Here is a 17,580-nt window from a genome sequence, read left to right as displayed (position 1 = left end):
CCCCATCCCGGCTCCACCACAGTCCAGTCAGAAACTGAGCTGAACCGGACTGGACCAGAAAGGACCGGGCTTTACGGAGCGAACAAAACTGTTCCGACACCACTTAAGACCGGCTGTGCCGCTCTTCCTGGCCAAGCCGCCAGCCCGGCTAACCTCGCGGTCCACAGCCCTCAACTTGGGCACAGCCAGCACCGGCACCACGCGCTCGGCCCGGACCGCTCCGCCCGCTGCCCAGCCTACGCCGCTGGCTTCTAGAACGCGCCGCCCGGCGCCGCCTCTGTGACGCAATCAGCGCGCGCGCGCCGCCGCCTCTGCGCAGGCGTGGCTCGGCGTTTGGAGGCCGAGCTCGTGCTGGGAACCGTGGGTTCGCGACCCGGCTTGCCCCATTGGGCGCCATGGCCCCCGCCATGCAGCCGGCCGAGATCCAGTTTGCTCAGCGGCTGGCGTCCAACGAGAAGGGCATCCGGGACCGCGCGGTGAAGAAGCTGCGACAGTATCTCAGCGTGAAGACGCAGAGGGAGGCAGGTGGGCATCCCTGCCGTTGGCGGCCACATGGTGGCCGACCAGAGAGTCGGGGGTCTGGGGCCGGGGCGCCCATGCGGCGAGTGGGCACCAACGGGAAGACACTGCCGCCCACGTGGTCGGAGTGTGTCTGGGACCGTCTTAGGGGGACAGGATGGTAGGGTGGGCAGGACCCGCCTGGGGACTCCGGCAGGTGCTGAGAGCCCAGGAAGCGGGGGGAGCCCAGGCTGACTCGGATCTGCCCGGCTCTTGAACATGTGCCTGGGTGGAGCTCTCGCGTCGCTTCCCGCCTCCGGCCGAGTGGACACCTGTGGGTGCTGCAAAGGGCATCGGGGAGTGTATTCCTTCATGGCTTCTCCATGCCACCCCCCACCTCGTGTGCTGCTCCTTCCACCTGTGCCGGCTTGGGCACTGGGCGGGCAGCGGTCAGCAGAGCAGTCCCAGCCTTGGCCGTCCCGTCTTTGGCCGTGTCCCTGTTTGCTTTCTGGCGGTGGGCTCGCATTTCAGCTTTGGTACAAGGAGTGTGGGGAGCGTTAGGGAGGTCCTGACTCTTGGGGATACCCACCCCCAAAAGAGTCCCTTGTATTGCTGGTCAGTGTGGAGAGCCACACCAGCCCAAGTTCCCCAGGATGTGTGGGATACGTGGCCGTGCAGCATCCCATGGCCTCACACACCATGTACCTCTGCCCTTTAGGTGGGACAGGGTGTAGGTCACAGCTTGTTTCATGCTGCTTCCTGTTACTGACCCCTGTGAGCTGGCTGGGTGCCCCGTCGCAGCCCCTGGGCCCGCAGCTGTAGTTGCGTGTGGGTGCAGGTCACCCGGGGAGTCAGGTCCTGGGAGCAGGATGGCAGCCTAGGCCAGTGCAGTCCGTCAGTGGCCATGCATACATTGTCAAGCAGTGTCAGCACGGCTCCTTCCCTTGTTTGTTATTTTGTTTGAGAGGCTGAATTACAGAGAGAAGGAAAGACAGAGAAAGATCTTGCACAGTTTCCCAAACAGCTTTAATGGCCAGAGCTGAGCCAATCCGAAACCAGGAGCCAGGAGCTCCTCCGGGTCTCCCACACGGGTGCAGGGTCCCAAGGCTTTGGGCCGTCCTCTGCTGCTTTCCCAGGCCACAGGCAGGGAGCTGGAAGGAAGCTGAGCAGCCGGGACTCGAACTGGTGCCGTGTGCGTTGCCGGAGTTCCAGGGGGAGGTTTTACCTGCCGCACCTCAGTGCGGGCCTTTCTTTGCACCTCTTACAGGAAGTGTGCTCTAGTCACTAATTTTGCCATAGCTTCTGATCATAAGAGAATGGAAATACGCCATGAGCAAAGTGTTGGAGCTGATACTGTGGGCATAGTGGGGAAAGCCATTGCCTGTAACAGCAGCATCCCATGTGGGCACTGGTTCGAGTCCAGCTGCTCTACTTCCAGTCCAGCTCCCTGCTTATGGCCTGCGAAGGCAGCAGAGAGTAGCCCAAGGCCTGGGCCCCTGCTGAGAGACTGGGAAGAAGCTCTGGCCATGGTGGCCATTTGTGAAGTGAGCCAGTGGAGAAGAGGCCTGTCTCTCCTCTCTGTAAATCTGCCTTTCAAAAAAAATAAGTGAACTAAGAAAGGAAAGAAGAAAGCAAGCCGTGGAGAGAGGTGTTGTCACTGCAGAATGGAACAGGCCCGTGCTGGTTAGCGGGTGCCCTTGGTCCATGCCGATGGGTTCGGGTGCCGCTTAGCTGCAGCAGCACCAAGCTCACACTTAGAAGCACCCACGGGCTTCCCTGCATCTGCCTTGCCCTGTTTAACGCTCCCAAGATCTCTCCCGGTGGCTCCTGGGGAGCTGTGGATGAAGACCGCTTCCTGGGCCTCGCAGCTGCAGGATACACCTGTCCTCTGTCTCCCAGTCTGTGGCCTGGGATGCTTGGGATGTGCCCACCCTGTCATGGTGCAGCTCCTCCTGGGTTTTGTGACTTCCAGGCTAACCCACAGGGCACACACTGTGGGACTGGTGGTGAGGCAGCTATTCCAGGGAGGAATGAGAGACAGCCAAGCCTACAGATCTGGAGTTCAGGCTCCTGTGTCCACTGCCTCCTGCCCTTCTGTCCTAGCAGTGGGCTCTGCTCATGCCTGCACTGACCTGAGCATGGGCCAGCGCACCACTGCCCCAGACCTGTGAATGTTGGCATCTAGGGGCAGCTGTGGGCTATGGCGCGAGGTTCTGCTGGACTCCCAAGGGTTCCTTCCGTGCCAGTGTGGCTTCTCCGTGTTGGGTGGGGGAGAGGGCTGGCCCCCTCCACAGCGGCAGGAGGTGAGCACGTCCCTCCTTGCCACTGCGGGGCAGGCGCTGACGTGAGACTTGTGCTGCCTTGCTCTCCAGGGGGCTTCAGCCAAGAGGAACTCCTGAAAATCTGGAAGGGGCTCTTCTACTGCATGTGGATGCAGGACCAACCGCCGCTGCAGGTACCGGGCAGGTGGGAGCCGCGGGGGGCGTCGGCAGGTGCTCAGCTGAGAGCCTGCTGACATCGGAGTTCACCTGGTGGCCGGAACCTGGCAACAGTCAAGTCCTGGGGGCTGACCTGGTTCCTAAAAAGTGGACGTGGCTCATGAGCCACAGCACCAGCTCACGTCTCACGCAGTTCTCACTGTGTGGAAGTGTGTTCTCAGGAGAACAGCCTGGTGAGAGTGCTGGTGTAAGGGGTCTGGGGGCAGGGGTGCCTGCAGGGTATGCTCTGCAGATACTGTGGCCCGGGGAGCTGCTGCAACGTCCATACGGAGGACTCAGGTCATCGCGTCAGTGTTCCCACCGCAGGGACTGGCCGCTCATCTGTCCCCCACAGGCGTTGGAGTGGGAGCTGGAGCTGCGCCCTGAGAGCGTGCAGTTTAGACAACCCCCCGAAGCTGGAGGTGTTACCTTCAGTGGCTTCAGAGCCACGCCTGGGGGGCCCGGGCCAGCAGTGTGGGGGACCAAGGCGGGAGGCTGTCGTCGGGGGTGGACCATCCTGACCGGGTCGTCTCCTGCCCGACTTTGCAGGAAGAGCTTGCCAACTCCATTTCCCAGCTCATCCACGTTGTCAACAACTCAGAGGCCCGTAAGTCACGGGGTTCTCGGCACTGCCCAAACTAGCTCATGTGTCGCCTAGGAAACCAAGTCCATGCCACTCCTCCTCCCTTTGAAACTGGCACTGGTGTTGCCGCACAGCCGCCAGCAGCTTAGTTGCCGACCTGGTGAGGGGGTGCGGGCCGGCGTGTGAGAGACCATTTGCGGTCTAAGCTGAGGAATGGGGTGATGCGTTGGCATCCATGCCTTGGGCTCGGTCGCAGGTGCAACAGAGGGGAGCACGGCCTTGGGAGAGGCAGAGGGCCATGCCCAGGGGAGGTTGCCGAGGCGAGCGCTCCCCTGCCTGCCGGGGAGCAGCTGAGGGAAATGCAGTGTGAGGTTGCCAGGCTGCAGGCTGAGGAAAGCAAAGGATGGTGCTGGTTTGTCCCTCATGGAGGTCTTGCTGGCCACGCCCACCCCTGTGCCCCTGCAGAACACCTGTTCATCCAGACCTTCTGGCGGACCATGAACCAGGAGTGGAAGAGCATCGATGGGCCTCGCCTGGACAAGTACTGCATGGTGAGCGTGCGAGTGGGCCTGGCTCCTGGGGGTCGCTGACGGAGAGCGCCAGGCCACCTGTGACCCGCTGCTCTCTCGGCAGCTCACCCGCCTGGTCCTGAGGCAGTCCTTGGAGGCTCTGAAGCGCAATGGTTGGGAAGAAAGGTTGGTGTCCTGGGGATAAAGGTGCCCAGCACCCGGGACCGGCCCCTCTGTGCCACCTCCATGGAGCGAGTGGCAGTGGAGGCGGCCGTGGGCTTCCGGCAGGACCTGCGTGACGTGAGTCCTATGTGCCGTTGCAGCCAAATCCAGCTTTTCCTGGACGTGCTGGTAAAGGAGATCCTGGGGCCCGAGGGCCACTCTCCTGAGGGCGTGAGGACCCACTTCATCGCCATGTACCTGGATGAGCTCTCCAAAGTGGGAGGGAGAGAGGTAAGGGGCAGCACCGGGCTGGCCTCTTACCATACATCAAGCCCGTCCAGTCCTGTGAGACCACAAATACACAGGATATGTGGGCTTCTCAGAAAGCAGGCGGCAGACAGTCCTAGGCAAATGACAGCCTGGTGTGAGCTGGGCTTGCTACACCACAGTGCACTGGGGCCATGTGAGCCGGGCTCGCTGCAGCACAGGGCACTGGGGTGGTGTGAGCTGGACTCGCTACAACACAGGGCACTGGGGCAGTGTGAGCTGGCCTCGCTGCACCACAGGGCACTGGGGCAGTGTGAGCCGCGCTCGCTGCACCACAGGGCACTGGGGCGTTGTGGGCCAGGCTTGCTGCAGCACAGGGCACTGGGGTGTTGTGAACCGGGCTCGCTGCACCACAGGGCGCTGGGGCGCTGACTTTAATCTTCAGGCCAGGCTGCAGCGGTTTCTGCCTTTCTCCTTTTACCATATATGCTACTGAAGTGAGCACGCTGCTTTCCTTGTTTCTCGTATATTCAGTAGCAGGCCTGGCTTCTTGTTTAGCCTGGGTTTTTTAATTGTTAGAGAAACAGCTCCTACACAGGTTCACTTCCACAGGTGTCCTTCACAGAGCCGGCGTGGCCGACGACCGCCCCGTTGTGTGTTAACTGTGGTGCAGTGTCCTGTCATAGGCTGCCTCCTTCTTTGCAGGGTCCCGGAGGGTACCTGCAGAAACAGGAGCATCGTGGTGGGGCTGGGCAGCACTGGTTGAGTTGAGAGAGTCTTTGGGTCTCCTGTCGCGGTTGGGAACACGGCAAGAGAGAGAGCCTCTGTCATTCTCATTTCGTCCTGTTTTGCTCCTGAATGACAGCTCATGGCAGATCAGAACCTGAAGTTTATTGATCCATTCTGCAGAGTTGCCGCCAAGACGAAGGAGTAAGTGGTCCCCGCGGACTGGCCCTAAACAGCACCCAGCGAGCTTTCCTCCAGGGCAGCTGCTGGCTACCCGCTGTGCCCCTGCTTCCAGAAGCGGAGCTGAATAGCAAAATTCAGCACCTCTGTTCCCATTAGCCAACCGAGCTATGGGGCGGCTTTTCCAACCCCAGGGTTCACTCCAGTAATGTAGGGCAGCCCTTGGGGTTTCCTCCTAGTTTCTGGTCGCACAGAGGTTTAGTCAGGACTCCAAGCACCTGCCGTGGTTCTGTGCGGGGCCTCCCCTCTGCTCTGTGCTGCCCCGCTATGGGAGCAGGGTGTGGGGCCTGTGTGCTAACCCCGTCCTCTCCGCTCTGCTTCTCCCCTCAGCCACACACTGGTGCAGACCATAGCACGGGGGGTCTTTGAAGTGATTGCAGATCAGTCTCCCCTGGCCCCGGAGGAGACCCTGGGAGAAGAGAAGATGGAAGTGGGTGACGCCGCCCCTTCTGAAGGGGAGCTTCCTGCAGACCACACGGCAGGTACGGGACTTTCCTGGCCTCGGTAGACAAACCCTGGGATACCACTTGGGGTCAGACTGGGGTGAGGGCTGCCCCCACGATGCCTGCTGCGGCTCCAGAACTTTCTGGTTGGGTTTAGTATTTGGAACTCCTGGCATGGCCTTGCACCTACTGGGGCTCCATTGGGTGTCCCCATGGTTGCTTAAACACCCCAGGTGCTGGGTCCTCCCTGCCACTGTGGGTGCATAGTGTCACACTGCCAGAACTCACAGTTCACCTCCTGACATGTGGTTTTGCCATTAAGAAGCAAGGTGTTTAAAAAACTAAGCACCAAAGAAAGTTTAGTAAATTTTTTTAATAAAAAGCAGAATAGGGCCTGGCGCAATAGCATAATGGTTAAGGTCCTCACCTTGAACATGCCGGGATCCCATATGGGCGCCAGTTCTAATCCCGGCAGCTCCACTTCCCATCCAGCTCCCTGCCTGTGGCCTGGGAAAACAGTTGAAGACGGGCCAAAGCCTTGAGACCCTGCACCCACGTGGGAGACCCAGAGGAGGTTCCTGGCTCCTGGTTTCGGATTGGCTCAGCTCCAGCAGTTGTGACCACTTGGGGAGTAAATTGTTGGACAAAAGATCTTCCTCTCTGTCTCTCCTCTCTATATATCTGCCTTTCCAATAAAAATAAATGAATCTTTAAAAAAAAAAAAAGCAGCATAGCAAAACTCTATAGACGGACCCTGATTTGTTTTTAAAGTTCTGTGGGTTTTTCTTTGGTTTGGTTTTTTATTGGAAAGGCAGAGTTACAGAGAGGAAAAGCAGATCTTGCGTCTGCTGGTTCACTCTCCAAGTGGTCACAGTGGCTGCGGCTAAGGAGCCTTCTGCACCCAATGCCACGTGGGGGCAGGGGCCCAGGGACTTTTCCAGGCCATTAGCAGGGAGCTGATCGGAAATGGAGCAGCTGGTACAAGAATGGGTGTCCATGTGGGATGCCAGGGCCCGTGGCAGAAGCTACACCACAGTGATGGCCCCACAATTGTGGTGTAAAGATCAGAAAGGCAGTGACAGAGAGAGGGCTTTCACCCCTGGATCACTCTCCAGATGGCCACAAAGTCTGTGGCAAGACCAGGCAGAAGCCACGAGCTGAGAACCCCATCCAGTCTCCTGTGTGGGTGCAGGGGCCTGAGGACGTGACGTCATTTGCTGCTTTAGTGGGCCTGTCGGCAAGGATCTGGAACCTGAGCTCAAAGGACGTTGGTGGCACAGGCAGCGGCTTAACCCACACCACACTGTTGGCCGCTAGGTTTTCGTTTTGTTTTCAAACCTCTGTGAGTGCCTCTGAAAACATGAAAACAGAGCAGAGTGTGACCAGCTGTCTCCTGAGGCCGCCTGGCCCAGGGTAGCGCCCTGCGGATGCAGGTCCTGACCATGGTGCCGGCCCACGGGCAGCAGCTCCCCAGCCCGTCTCTGCCCCTGGCGCCTTGGGGTGATGTCTTGATGTGTTTTCATAGTGCTGCGCAGGTGCCCTTCCAGGAAGGATGGAGTCTGTGACCAGAGAGAGAGTATCGACCGCGGGCCCTCAGGGGACGCTGGGCCTCCTCTCCAGGTGAGTGACCGGCACGGTTCTGCATTCAGGGTCAAAGCCAGCTGTGCTGGAGGCTGATGTGTCAAGTCCTGTCCATCCTCTGTGACTACTGTCACCTTGCTCACGTCACAATTAGTCCTGGTTTTGAATAGCTGGGGCTGTTCTGTGCCACATGACAGAGCCAGCTTCCAGGGCACATTCCAGCTATGGGGAGTCTGAACCACTGCTGAGTGGAACTCGGCCACTCCAACTAGGTCTCTAGCATGAACCTGCCCGTGGCTGCAGTTATGCGTGTCCTGCCAAGTCTAACCTCACCCGTGCCCTGGCAGGGCCTGAGCATGGCTCTGCCTCCAGCTCAGCGTGCTTTTCTTGCCCCAGTTTGACTATGGCGCTGTTGCCGAGCGGCTTCTGGAGATGACCAAGAAGAAGAACACCCCTCCCTTCAACAGGAAGCGCCTCTGCAGGCTCATCCGGAAGTAGGTGCGGGGCGAAGGGGCGGGCTGGCACCCACTGGGACAGCTAGCCCATGCCACTCCCTGCCCCAAAAGTGGCTGGGTTTATCTCTTCACGCTGGTTCCTGGTGATGAAAAAAGAAACCTGTGTGTAACTAAACTTGACAGATTGTAAAACGGTGGCGTGAGGCTGCATGGAGTCCTCCCGTGAGCACTGTGGAGACAGGCAGAGCTTGCCCAGTTCCCAATGGGCTTGTTCCAGAAGTGTCCCTGAGCCCAGCAGCTGTGGCTGACGCTGTGACTCATGGCAGCTAACGCTCCTCCTGTCCCGTCCCCCGGCGAGTGTTCAGTCATTCTGTGTCACACCCGGGTGAGGGGACCCGTGTCCCACACTGAGGGCAGCAGTGGCTGCTCGGGGAGCTGGCTCCCCGTACCCACCCATGGGCCAGCCTCCGGCCTCACTGTGGAGCCACTGGGTTAGCCTCACTAACCCAGCCCACTGGGCTCTGACGGCCCAAGTCAGCTCACAGGGCTTCCTTCTTCCTGTCTCGATGTTTGCTTGGAAGGAAAGAACCCCGGGAGGGGGCCCGGAGACCTGCCCCTTTCCAGCTGGGGCGAGGATCCCTGGGGGTGTCTGCTGGGTGCTGGAGCTGCCGCACTGCCCACCTGCAGCCCACAGCGCCCGGCTGCCGCCTCATGGCCCCGGTCCCCGGAAGCAGAGAGGGCGTGCTCCTTGGTGCTGGACTGAGAGCCTGGGCATCTATAAACATACGTTTGTTTGTTTGTTTGTTTGTTTGTTTGTTTGTTTGTTTGGTTTTGGAAAGGCAGAACTGTTCACTATCCAAATGGCATCACCGGCCGAAGCTGAGCTGAGCCGAAGCCAGGAACTTCTTTTAGGTGTCCCATGTGGATGCAGGGTCCCAAGGCTTTGGGCCGTCCTTGCCTGCTTTCCCAGGCCACAGGCAGGGAGCTGGATGGGAAGCGCAGCAGCTGGGGCGTGAACCAGTGTCCACATGGACTGCTGCACTTGGCAGTGGAGTATTAGCCGTTTGAGCCATTATGTCCTTTTGAAAGGCAGAGTGACCAAAAAAGAGGAAACACCAGATCTTCTGTGCACTAGTGTATGTCCCAAGAGGCCACCGTAGCCAGGCCTGGGCTGGGGTTCCAGCTGGGTCTCCCATGTGGAGGGCACGAACTTGGGGACTAGGGCATCCTGTGTGCTTCCCAGGCCACAAGTCAACAAGGAGCTGGATTGGGAGTGGCGCGGCCAGCAGGCGTGTGTGGCCAGCAGGGCTTCCCCTCCGCCGCACAATGCTGGCCCCCTGGGGTCTAGAGAGTTCACTGTAGGAACGGAGCGTTAGATAGATGATAAGCCACTAAGCCACACTGCCGAGCCCGATAGATGATAAGCTGGCGGGCACAAAGCTGCCTGACTTGGGTGCCAGGCACTCCAAGCCAGGGACCAAGCCGGGCACTGCAGGAAACGGGCATCCTTGCCACCACCTGCGGCTCACTGCCCGTGGTCTTTCTTGGCAGGTTCCAGGATCTCTCCGAAGGTGAGTCAAGGCCATTGCTTTGGAGCGCCCTTTCGTGAACATGGACTCGGGTAGGGGACATTCAGACCAGCTGGCGGACACAGAGATGGCAGCCACAGTCCCTGCGCTGGGACGGAGAAGGGGTCTGTCCCCCAGAAGTTCTGGGGGTCTCTGGTCGCCATGTTGCATGGGAAGAAGCAGCCACCAACTTCGGGGTTCCCCGACGGGCTATTAGGTTTGGCCGTGCTGAGGGCCTGGCTGCACTCATGCAGAGGCGCAGGCAGCAGCTGTTAGCGTGTGGAGACTCCCTTGGCCGGGGCCCCTCCGCAGGGCTGAGCCATGCAGCGTGGCCACTGCCTTGCCGTGGCTGTGCGTCTACAGTGCTCTCCCACATCTCGTCCTGTGTCAGCAGCTTTGGGGTCTCACATCCATCGGGGGAGCCCAGCGTTAGCAGGGCTGGGAGCAGCCTGTGGGGGTGGTGAGTTGTGAGAAAGCTGAGACCATGCCACCTTGGTGTCCAGCGGGAAGTGAGTCTCAGCTCCGTGTGGTGGAGGACGCATCATCTGCGGATGGAGAAGACCAGCCCTTTGGCCCAGAACGGCACCCAAGCGAGAGCCATGCGCTTCCAGAGAGAGTGGGCCTGGAGGAGGAAAGAGGCAAGCTGTGGGGTCCAGGGAGGGCAGAGGGCGACCCGAGGCTTCAAGGAACAGCTTGCCCCAGGTTGATCTCCCTGGGCTGTGTCGGGCTGAGGCCGGAGATGCCAGGTGCCCTCCTGCAGGTCCTCCCTTGGAGCAGAGGGCTGGTAAGACCCTGTGGGCTTAGGAAGGAGGCAGAAGTGGGGGCTTCAGTTGTAGCTGCAGAGGGAGTGCCTGGGACCAAAGGCGGAGCAGGGCACTGCCAGCGATTCAGGAATCCAAAACCTTCTCTGGGAGCAGCCAGGAAGCCTGGCCATGCCCCCCAGCCAGCCTGGCCCGTGTTGACTGGCATGTGTGTGTGCAGGGAGCAGAGTCCCGACCGGGGAAGAGGGCGGAGGAGGCAGTGTCCTGAAGAGAAAGCGCAAGAAGAACCAGCAGCTGCAGGCTGCAGGGCCCGGCCCAGACGGCAGGAGTCAGGGAGCCGAGGCCACGGCCAGCGGCGGCTCCGACCCCCTGAACGGCCCCTCGCCCAGCAAGAGGAAGCGGCTGAAGAAGAAGGGCCTCAAGGCTGGCCGGGAGGCCTGGGTGTCGCAGAGTGGCCCCCTCGGGGGCCCCCCTCAGGACCTCACCCCCACAGGCAGAGCCCGAGTCCTCAAGAGGAAACAGAAGCTCGGGGCGCTCCTGGTCAAGGGCAGCGGCCTGGTCCGGCTAGCCTGGCCTGCGAGGAGCCCAGCAGAGGCCGCCCTGCCTGAGGGTGACAAGCCCCACAAAAAGAAGGCTGGAGCCAGCAGCCTCAACTCGGACAACCTGCCCACTCAGAAGGCCGCTGCCTTGAAAAAGAGGAAGAAGAGGAAGGTGTCCAACGTGCTGGGCTCCGAGGCCGAACAGTGCCAGGCTCTGGTAAGGGGCACAGCCTACCAGGTGTGAGCCCAATGAGCACCTGCCTGCAGTGGGATGAGCTAGTGAACCAGGTGGTGGTAGAATACGCGTGGCTCCCAGCAGCCTTTGCTGGCAGGGCGTGGCGGACAGCATGTCTCCATGCTGTACCTGGGTCCCCATTCTCCACTTCATCCATCAGACCTCCCGTTTGGTCAGGTGTCAGCCCTGAGCTGGGGAAATGCCCGTGGCACAGGCCGGCACCCTGATCCCCAAGTCTCCTCCGCTGTGAGGCACTCTGCTACCTGCGGGGCTGCACACAGGAGGCCACAGGCTGCACCCTCCACGCCCACCTGGGCAGGGACTGTGACCAGGCCTGGCCGCGGCAGAGACCACAGGCCCAGGGGAACTCCTCTCTGGTGCTCCAGCAGGCTTGTCCAGCGCCCTTGCTGACACACAAGGCTGCAGCAGCCAGGGCCTCGGGCACAACCATGTGGTGGGGGTGCTTGTGGGCCCTAGAGACCTGGTGCAGGGCAGCAGGTAGTCCCCTGCAAGCCCAGCCCTGGCAGGGTCAGGGAGAGCTTGTGGTCCTTGGGGGCCTGGTACAGGACCAGCAGGTGGTGGTAAAGTGGTCCACTGCAGGCTGGCCAGCAGGGAGGCCACAGGGTGGTCCACTCACTGTAGCCCAGCCCAGGGAGGAGGAGGCTTCATGTTGTTGGCCGTGGGCAGGGACACAGGCCCCTGGGATGGCCTGTGCCTGCCTGTGAGGGCCTTCGGGACCCCTACAGCCAGCCCCAAAATCTAGCAAGACCTGCCTCCCAGGGGCGAGGGCCCTGAGCAAATGCTGCTGATGGACCCCCAATGCCAGCCCTACTTCTGCCCCTCGCCCACCAGGAAAGCATCAAGGCCTTCAGCCCTGCCAAGACGCCACTGAGGATGGAGAGCGACTTTGTCAAGTTTGACTCGTCCTTCTCCCCACAGCCCGTGTTCTTCAGGAAAGCCAAGAGCAGCACCCCCACCTGCTCGCCGCACCCCACTGCCCAGGTACAGGCCCTGCCAGCCACCCTGAGTCCAGCTACAGCGCAAGGGCTGCCCTCCAACCCTGCCAGTAGAAGGGCCTCTACCAGCCAGGCTGCTGACTGGTGCTGGGCAGGGAGGCCCACCCTGAGTCACAGGTTGGGGTGCCATGCATCGCCATACGGTGCACATGGGCTGCCAGGAGGCACCGGGTCCCAGGGCCTGGGGGCTTCCTGATGCTCAGTGAGTCCACTTCTTGGAGTAAGTGCGGTGGGGCCCGTTACCTCCAGGTGGCCTGCTGGACTTGCACAGGTGGAATTGTAGGTTTCACAACTGTTGCCATTCAAGTCCATCCTGGGTGTGGTCTGCAGCCTCCCGTGGGACTCCGACCCAGGGACAGGGGCCTGGGTGGTGACCCTGGTCATGTTTGGGTCCCAAGTGGTGCTGGGCGGTCTCCGGCAGAGCCGCTGGAACTCAACCCCCTGTGGCTGCTTCCCTCACCTCCCCAGCTGACCAGAACGCCATCCAGCTCCAAGAAGGTCACCTTTGGGCTCAACAGGAACATGACAGCAGGTGAGGAGGCTGGCCCACTCAGTCAGCTAGCACCACCCCCTACACTGCCGCCGCCAGGGTAGGGGACACGGGAGTCAGAGGGAAGCTACCAGGCCACAGGCCCTCCCACCCCAGACCTGGCTCCTGGGCCCGCCTGCCTGTAGCTCCCTTGGAATGCTTTCCTGTTGGGCCAGGGGCCAGGTCACCCGCTGACCTCAGGCCCCCCTTCCTGCGGCAGAGTTCAGGAAGACCGACAAGAGCCTCCTGGTGAGCCCATCGGGTGCCTCGCGCGTGGCCTTCGACCCCGAGCAGAGGCCTCTGCACGGCGTGCTGAAAACCCCCAGCAGCTCGCCAGCTGGCACCCCAAGAAGGAGACCGCGGGCCATGGATTTCTTCTGAGGAGGGTCCTTTGCCAAAGATGGCTTTTGTACAGAGAATTCTATAAATTATCACTTTCTATGCCGGGCCTTTCCACTGTGTTCTGTGTCCCCGTGGGGCTGCAGATTTTGGCATGGATACTCCCAAGCCAGAGCTCCGGGCACTTCTCCAAGGCCCAGCAGAGTACAGCATTGGGGTCCCTACCAATGTCCTTGGGGTGGCCCCAGGCTCCCGCACTCAGAGGCCACGAGTATCTCCTACCCTCCTGGCTCCTGGCCTGGCCTGTTCCTGCTGCCAGCTGCCGCTGAGCCCCGCATGCTCTTGTATGGAGCACCCTGCTGCTTCCAGTTCTGATATGGGCATGTGGGAGTTGGGGGCCCAGGGCTGTGTCCCCCAAAGCAGCGACCTGTCCTTTGGTGACACCTGTACGTGGGTGCTACTGGAAGCGGGAAGTTAACAGACACAGTGCCCTTATTCACCCAGCTGCCTTAGGGAAAGCCCGACAACTGCACACCAGTTTGCACGCGTCCTCAGGTGTGGGCCTCAGAGCACAGGGCAGGCCCTGACTAGGCCCGACACCCGTAGCATGACAGGACCAAACCCCTTCTCCCTGGCTGCTGGTGACTCAGGTGTGTGGTGAGCCCCCGTGCCCAACACCCCCACAAGGGGAGCCCCAGGTTTTCACCAGTCCCCACATCCCAGGTTACTTTGGAGGCGCCTGGCCCAGGACTGTGGCGTAGGTGGGCCTGCCTGTGTCCTTCTCGAGTCAGGTGTGTTGGCCACAGACACACTTCCTGCCCCAAGGGTTATTGGGCATGGGCCAGGGGCATTGTGCTCCAGCCGGCATTGTAAGGAGGCCCCTGTGGGGGCCTGTGACAACATCAGGCTCAAAACCAAAACGGACGCAGTGGGAAGACTTAGTTCAAAGGAATGACTGGTTTTTAAACTTTTCATTAAAATATATATATATATATTCCTTAAAGTGTTTTTCCATCAGCTTTCATTTCAACTGGGGTGTCCCAGCGAAGCGCTATAGGTGGTCCTGTGGGTTACTGTGGGTGCTGCACTGTCTCCTGTCCTGTGCTAGCCTGCGGGAGTGAGCGGGTCTGGCTTGGGCACCTGCTGGTCCATACCCATCCCCTCCTGCCTCTGGCTGGGCCCACAGGCTGGTGTATTAATGCGTACATCCTGGCCACAGAGCGAGAAAATGTGATGTTGCTGTGAAGTTGCCACGGGGGCATGAGCTTCCTGGGAAAGGACACGTGTGCCTGTGACCCAACTGGTGAGGTGACTGAAGTTACAGCCTGGGGATCTTCGTGCAGTTTGACTCCAAACTTTCCAGGCATTCTTTCTAGGCTACAGCCAATCCATGCCTGCCTCGGGTCTGCAGTGCTGTCCGACAGCACCCGGGACGAGCTAACACGATGGAAAGCGTGTGCCCCTGCTGTGTCAGCTCCCAAAGCCGAGTGTTGACTTCCTGTGGCCACTTGCGCAGTCAGCTCACTGTTGTATAAACCACTGCACAGTCTGGGTAGAGACCCTGCACTGCACCCGGGAAAGCTGGACTGTGGCTACAGGTACAGAGCAGGCCGCCCAGGCAGTCGCCGTCTCCATGCGGGCGGGCGCCTGTCCACCAAACTGCTCTTGTGGTTTGGGTCCAGGCAGTCAGTGGGCAGTGTGCTGGTTGCTAAATACACACACAGCGTCCCCCAGGCATCGCATATGTTACCCTGGGTGGAGAAATAGCAGCTTCCGGGAGCTTGTCCTGGCAACTAGAAGACACTAAGTGCTTTGGTTTTGTTTCTTGTTTTTCTTGTTGTATTTTATTTTGACTTGAAAGAAAGAGAAGGTGATATCTTCCATCTGCTTCTTCACTCCCCAAATTGTCACAATGGCCAGAGCTGAGCCAGTCGCAAGCCGAGAGCCAGGAGCAGCTTCTAGTTCTCTCACGTGGGTGCAGCGTCCCAAGGACTTGGACCCTCTGCTACTTTCCAAGGTACATCAACACGAAGCTCAATCAGAAATGGAACAGCTGGGACTTGAACTGGAGCCTCTATGGAATGCTGACACTGTAGGTGGAGGGTTATCCTGATGAACCACCAGAGGGTGACACACTGAAAAATTAAGGTGTGGAGCAGTGCCCTAGCAAGTAACACCGTAGAGACTATTTCTAAGAAATGAGAATTCTGAGGATTTAGAGGCGCCTTGTGACACCAGCATCACACAAGTGCAGGTTCAGGGCCCAGCTGCCCAGACATCCGTCCAACTTCCTACTAATGCCTCAGGGAACCAGCAGAGAATGTCCCAAGGACTTGGGCCCCTGCCACCCATGTGGCCCCAGGACGGGGTTCTAGGCTCTGCTTCCACCGCCAGCTCTAGCTATTGCAGGCATTTGGGAGTGAACCAGCAGAAGGAAACTTTCTGTTGCTTTGCCTCTTGAATAAAATAAATACCTGTACAAAAATACATTTGGTTTTTTGTTTTTTTTTTAAAGATTGATTTTTTTATACAAGGAGAAGAAGATACAAAGAGAAAGATCCATTCACTGGCTCACTCCCCAAGTGGCTACAATGGCCAAAGCTGAGCCAACCAAAGCCAGGAGTCTCCTCCAGGTCTCCCACGTGGGTGCAGGGTCCGAAGGCTTTGGGTCGTCCTCTGCTTTCCCAGGCAGGGAGCAGGGAGCTGCATGGGAAGTGGGGCAGGACCTTAAGGATGCAAGGCAGGGATTTAGCCATTGTGCTGGGTCCAAAAATACATTTTTTTAAATCAGGAATTCTGGGCCCAGCGCAGTGGCCTAGAGGCTCAAGTCCTCGCTTTGAATGTGCCGGGATCCCATAGGGGTACCGGTTCTAATCCCGGCAGCTCCACTTCCCATCCAGCTCCCTGCTTGTGGCCTGGGAAAGCAGTCGAGGACGGCCCAAAGCCTTGGGACCCTGTACCCGCGTGGGAGACCTGGAAGAGGTTCCTGGGTCCTGGCTTCGGATCAGCACAGCACTGGTTGTTGCCATCACTTGGGGAGTAAATCATCAGATGGAAGATCTTCCTCTCTGTCTCTCCTCCTCTCTGTATATCTGACTTTGTAATAAAAATAAATAAATCTTAAAAAAAAATAATGATAATAAAGCCAGGAATTCTGATATCAGCAAGTTGAGTAACTGAATTGTAGGCGAAATGGTGAACAGACTTCCTGGGCTGATGGGAATTCTTGTCATCTAAGGAACGGTAGCGTGGAGCAGCCTTGCCAGGACCTCATCTGACTCACACACGGCTAGAATTCTAGAGGGGAGGAAAACGCAATGACTTGGAAACCCCCAGATGTGTGCCCACCCGTCACATAATCAGGAAATTCCGTACAGCAGCAAAGACCCAAAGAGAATCCCGCTGAAAGACAAAATCGGCTTAAGAGCAGCCCAACCTGGATCCCAGTGTGGTTAGCCGCTGCCCTGGAGCGCCAGAGGTGGGCGCAGCTGGGGCTGCTGCATCCTGAGTTCCTAGCACAGCTGCTAATCCACACCCTGAGAGCCAGCGCATGACGGTTCAAAGGTCCCTGTCTCCCTCTTGAAAGACCCTGACTGAATTCCGGGTGCCTTTCCCCAACCCCTCCCAGGCTCAGCTGTCAGAACAGGGACCGGGGATCTGAGAACCTGGGTGCTGGGGCCTGTTCCTGGAGGTAAGATGCAGCTGTGGGTTCAAGACGGGCTGCCCTTCACGGCTGTGCACCGGCCCCATAAGGCTCACTCCCCGCCCCCTCAGTGTCTGGGTGGGCCCGATCCCAAGGCCTCCCCAGCTCCGTGGGCTGTGTTCTGGGCAAGGGAGTGTGAAGGAGGGCGCTTAGTTTAGTGCCCCCTGCTCTGTCCGTTAATGGCAATGAAGGAACACTTTTTTTTTTTTCCAGAATTTTCATTATTTGGAAGACTTACAGAGAGGCAGATAGAGAATCTTCCATCCTCTGGCTCACTCCCCAGGTGGCTCCAACAGCCAGGGGCTGGGATGGGCTGAAGCCAGGAGCCTGGACACCATGTTCTGCCACCTCCTCCATTGTATCACCAGGGAGCCTTCCAGAAGAGGAGTACCGGGCTGTCCCACTCACATGGGACTTCACGTGTGTCTTAACAGCCCCAGGCTTGGATGGGACTGGGCACTGGGGGACAGGGGTGTGGGTCTCTCTCAGGCCAGTGTCCCATTGGCCACCCTGTGTCAAGGTCCCAGGCCACCTCCCCAGCCTCCCAGCCACCGGCAGGGAGAATGAGGACCGTGGAGGTCAGGCCCCCTTCCCAGACTTCAGCTTCTAAGACCCAAGCAGGGACCTGCCCTTGTTGGTTACCATGGCAATGCCAAGCTCACTTTAGGGCCTTTTTGAGGGGAGGGAAATAGGTGGAAGCTGCCAGAAAGGGAGGCTTTGTGACCACCTCCAGAGGACACAGGCCCCTGACACACACCTCCAAGGAGGCCCGGCCTGGGTCTGCTGGGTCCCTACTGCAACCCAGGCCGGGCCACAGGAGGGAGTGGCAGGGCAGGTGGTGGCCGGCACAGCGGCACTACAGACCTGTAAAGCTACACATTCCTGGCCCTGGACCGTGAGCATGTAAGCCTAGTCCCGAGTTTTGTCTGAAAACAACGCCTGCCTTTGA

The 17,580-nt window shown here is 59.3% G+C and overlaps 2 protein-coding genes across 2 annotated transcripts in view; one reads left to right on the top strand and one right to left on the bottom strand.

The window, feature by feature from the left end:
- Positions 1 to 397, bottom strand: part of HSF2BP (heat shock transcription factor 2 binding protein) — an 87,363-nt gene extending 86,966 nt beyond the window's left edge. Inside the window, exon 1 of the mRNA XM_004594158.2 lies at positions 206 to 397. Within this exon, the coding sequence (XP_004594215.2) occupies positions 206 to 397 (192 nt within the window). The remainder of the gene's footprint in view (positions 1 to 205) is intronic.
- Positions 55 to 13,030, top strand: RRP1B (ribosomal RNA processing 1B). The gene is made up of 16 exons (XM_058661247.1): positions 55 to 525; positions 2,871 to 2,953; positions 3,525 to 3,582; positions 4,024 to 4,109; positions 4,192 to 4,253; positions 4,391 to 4,520; positions 5,362 to 5,426; positions 5,793 to 5,944; positions 7,431 to 7,525; positions 7,883 to 7,980; positions 9,493 to 9,512; positions 10,013 to 10,147; positions 10,491 to 11,026; positions 11,897 to 12,046; positions 12,529 to 12,592; positions 12,810 to 13,030. The coding sequence occupies exons 1-16, from the start codon at positions 396 to 398 to the stop codon at positions 12,968 to 12,970; spliced, it is 2,025 nt and encodes a 674-aa protein (XP_058517230.1). The 5' UTR covers positions 55 to 395; the 3' UTR covers positions 12,971 to 13,030.
- The last annotated feature ends 4,550 nt before the right edge of the window (positions 13,031 to 17,580 follow it).

Source organism: Ochotona princeps, chromosome 3 (genome assembly GCF_030435755.1).
Source record: "Ochotona princeps isolate mOchPri1 chromosome 3, mOchPri1.hap1, whole genome shotgun sequence".
Classification (NCBI taxonomy): Eukaryota; Metazoa; Chordata; class Mammalia; order Lagomorpha; family Ochotonidae; genus Ochotona; species Ochotona princeps.
The sequence above is the reverse complement of the archived record's forward strand: the minus strand, read 5'-3'. Positions and strand labels throughout refer to the sequence as shown.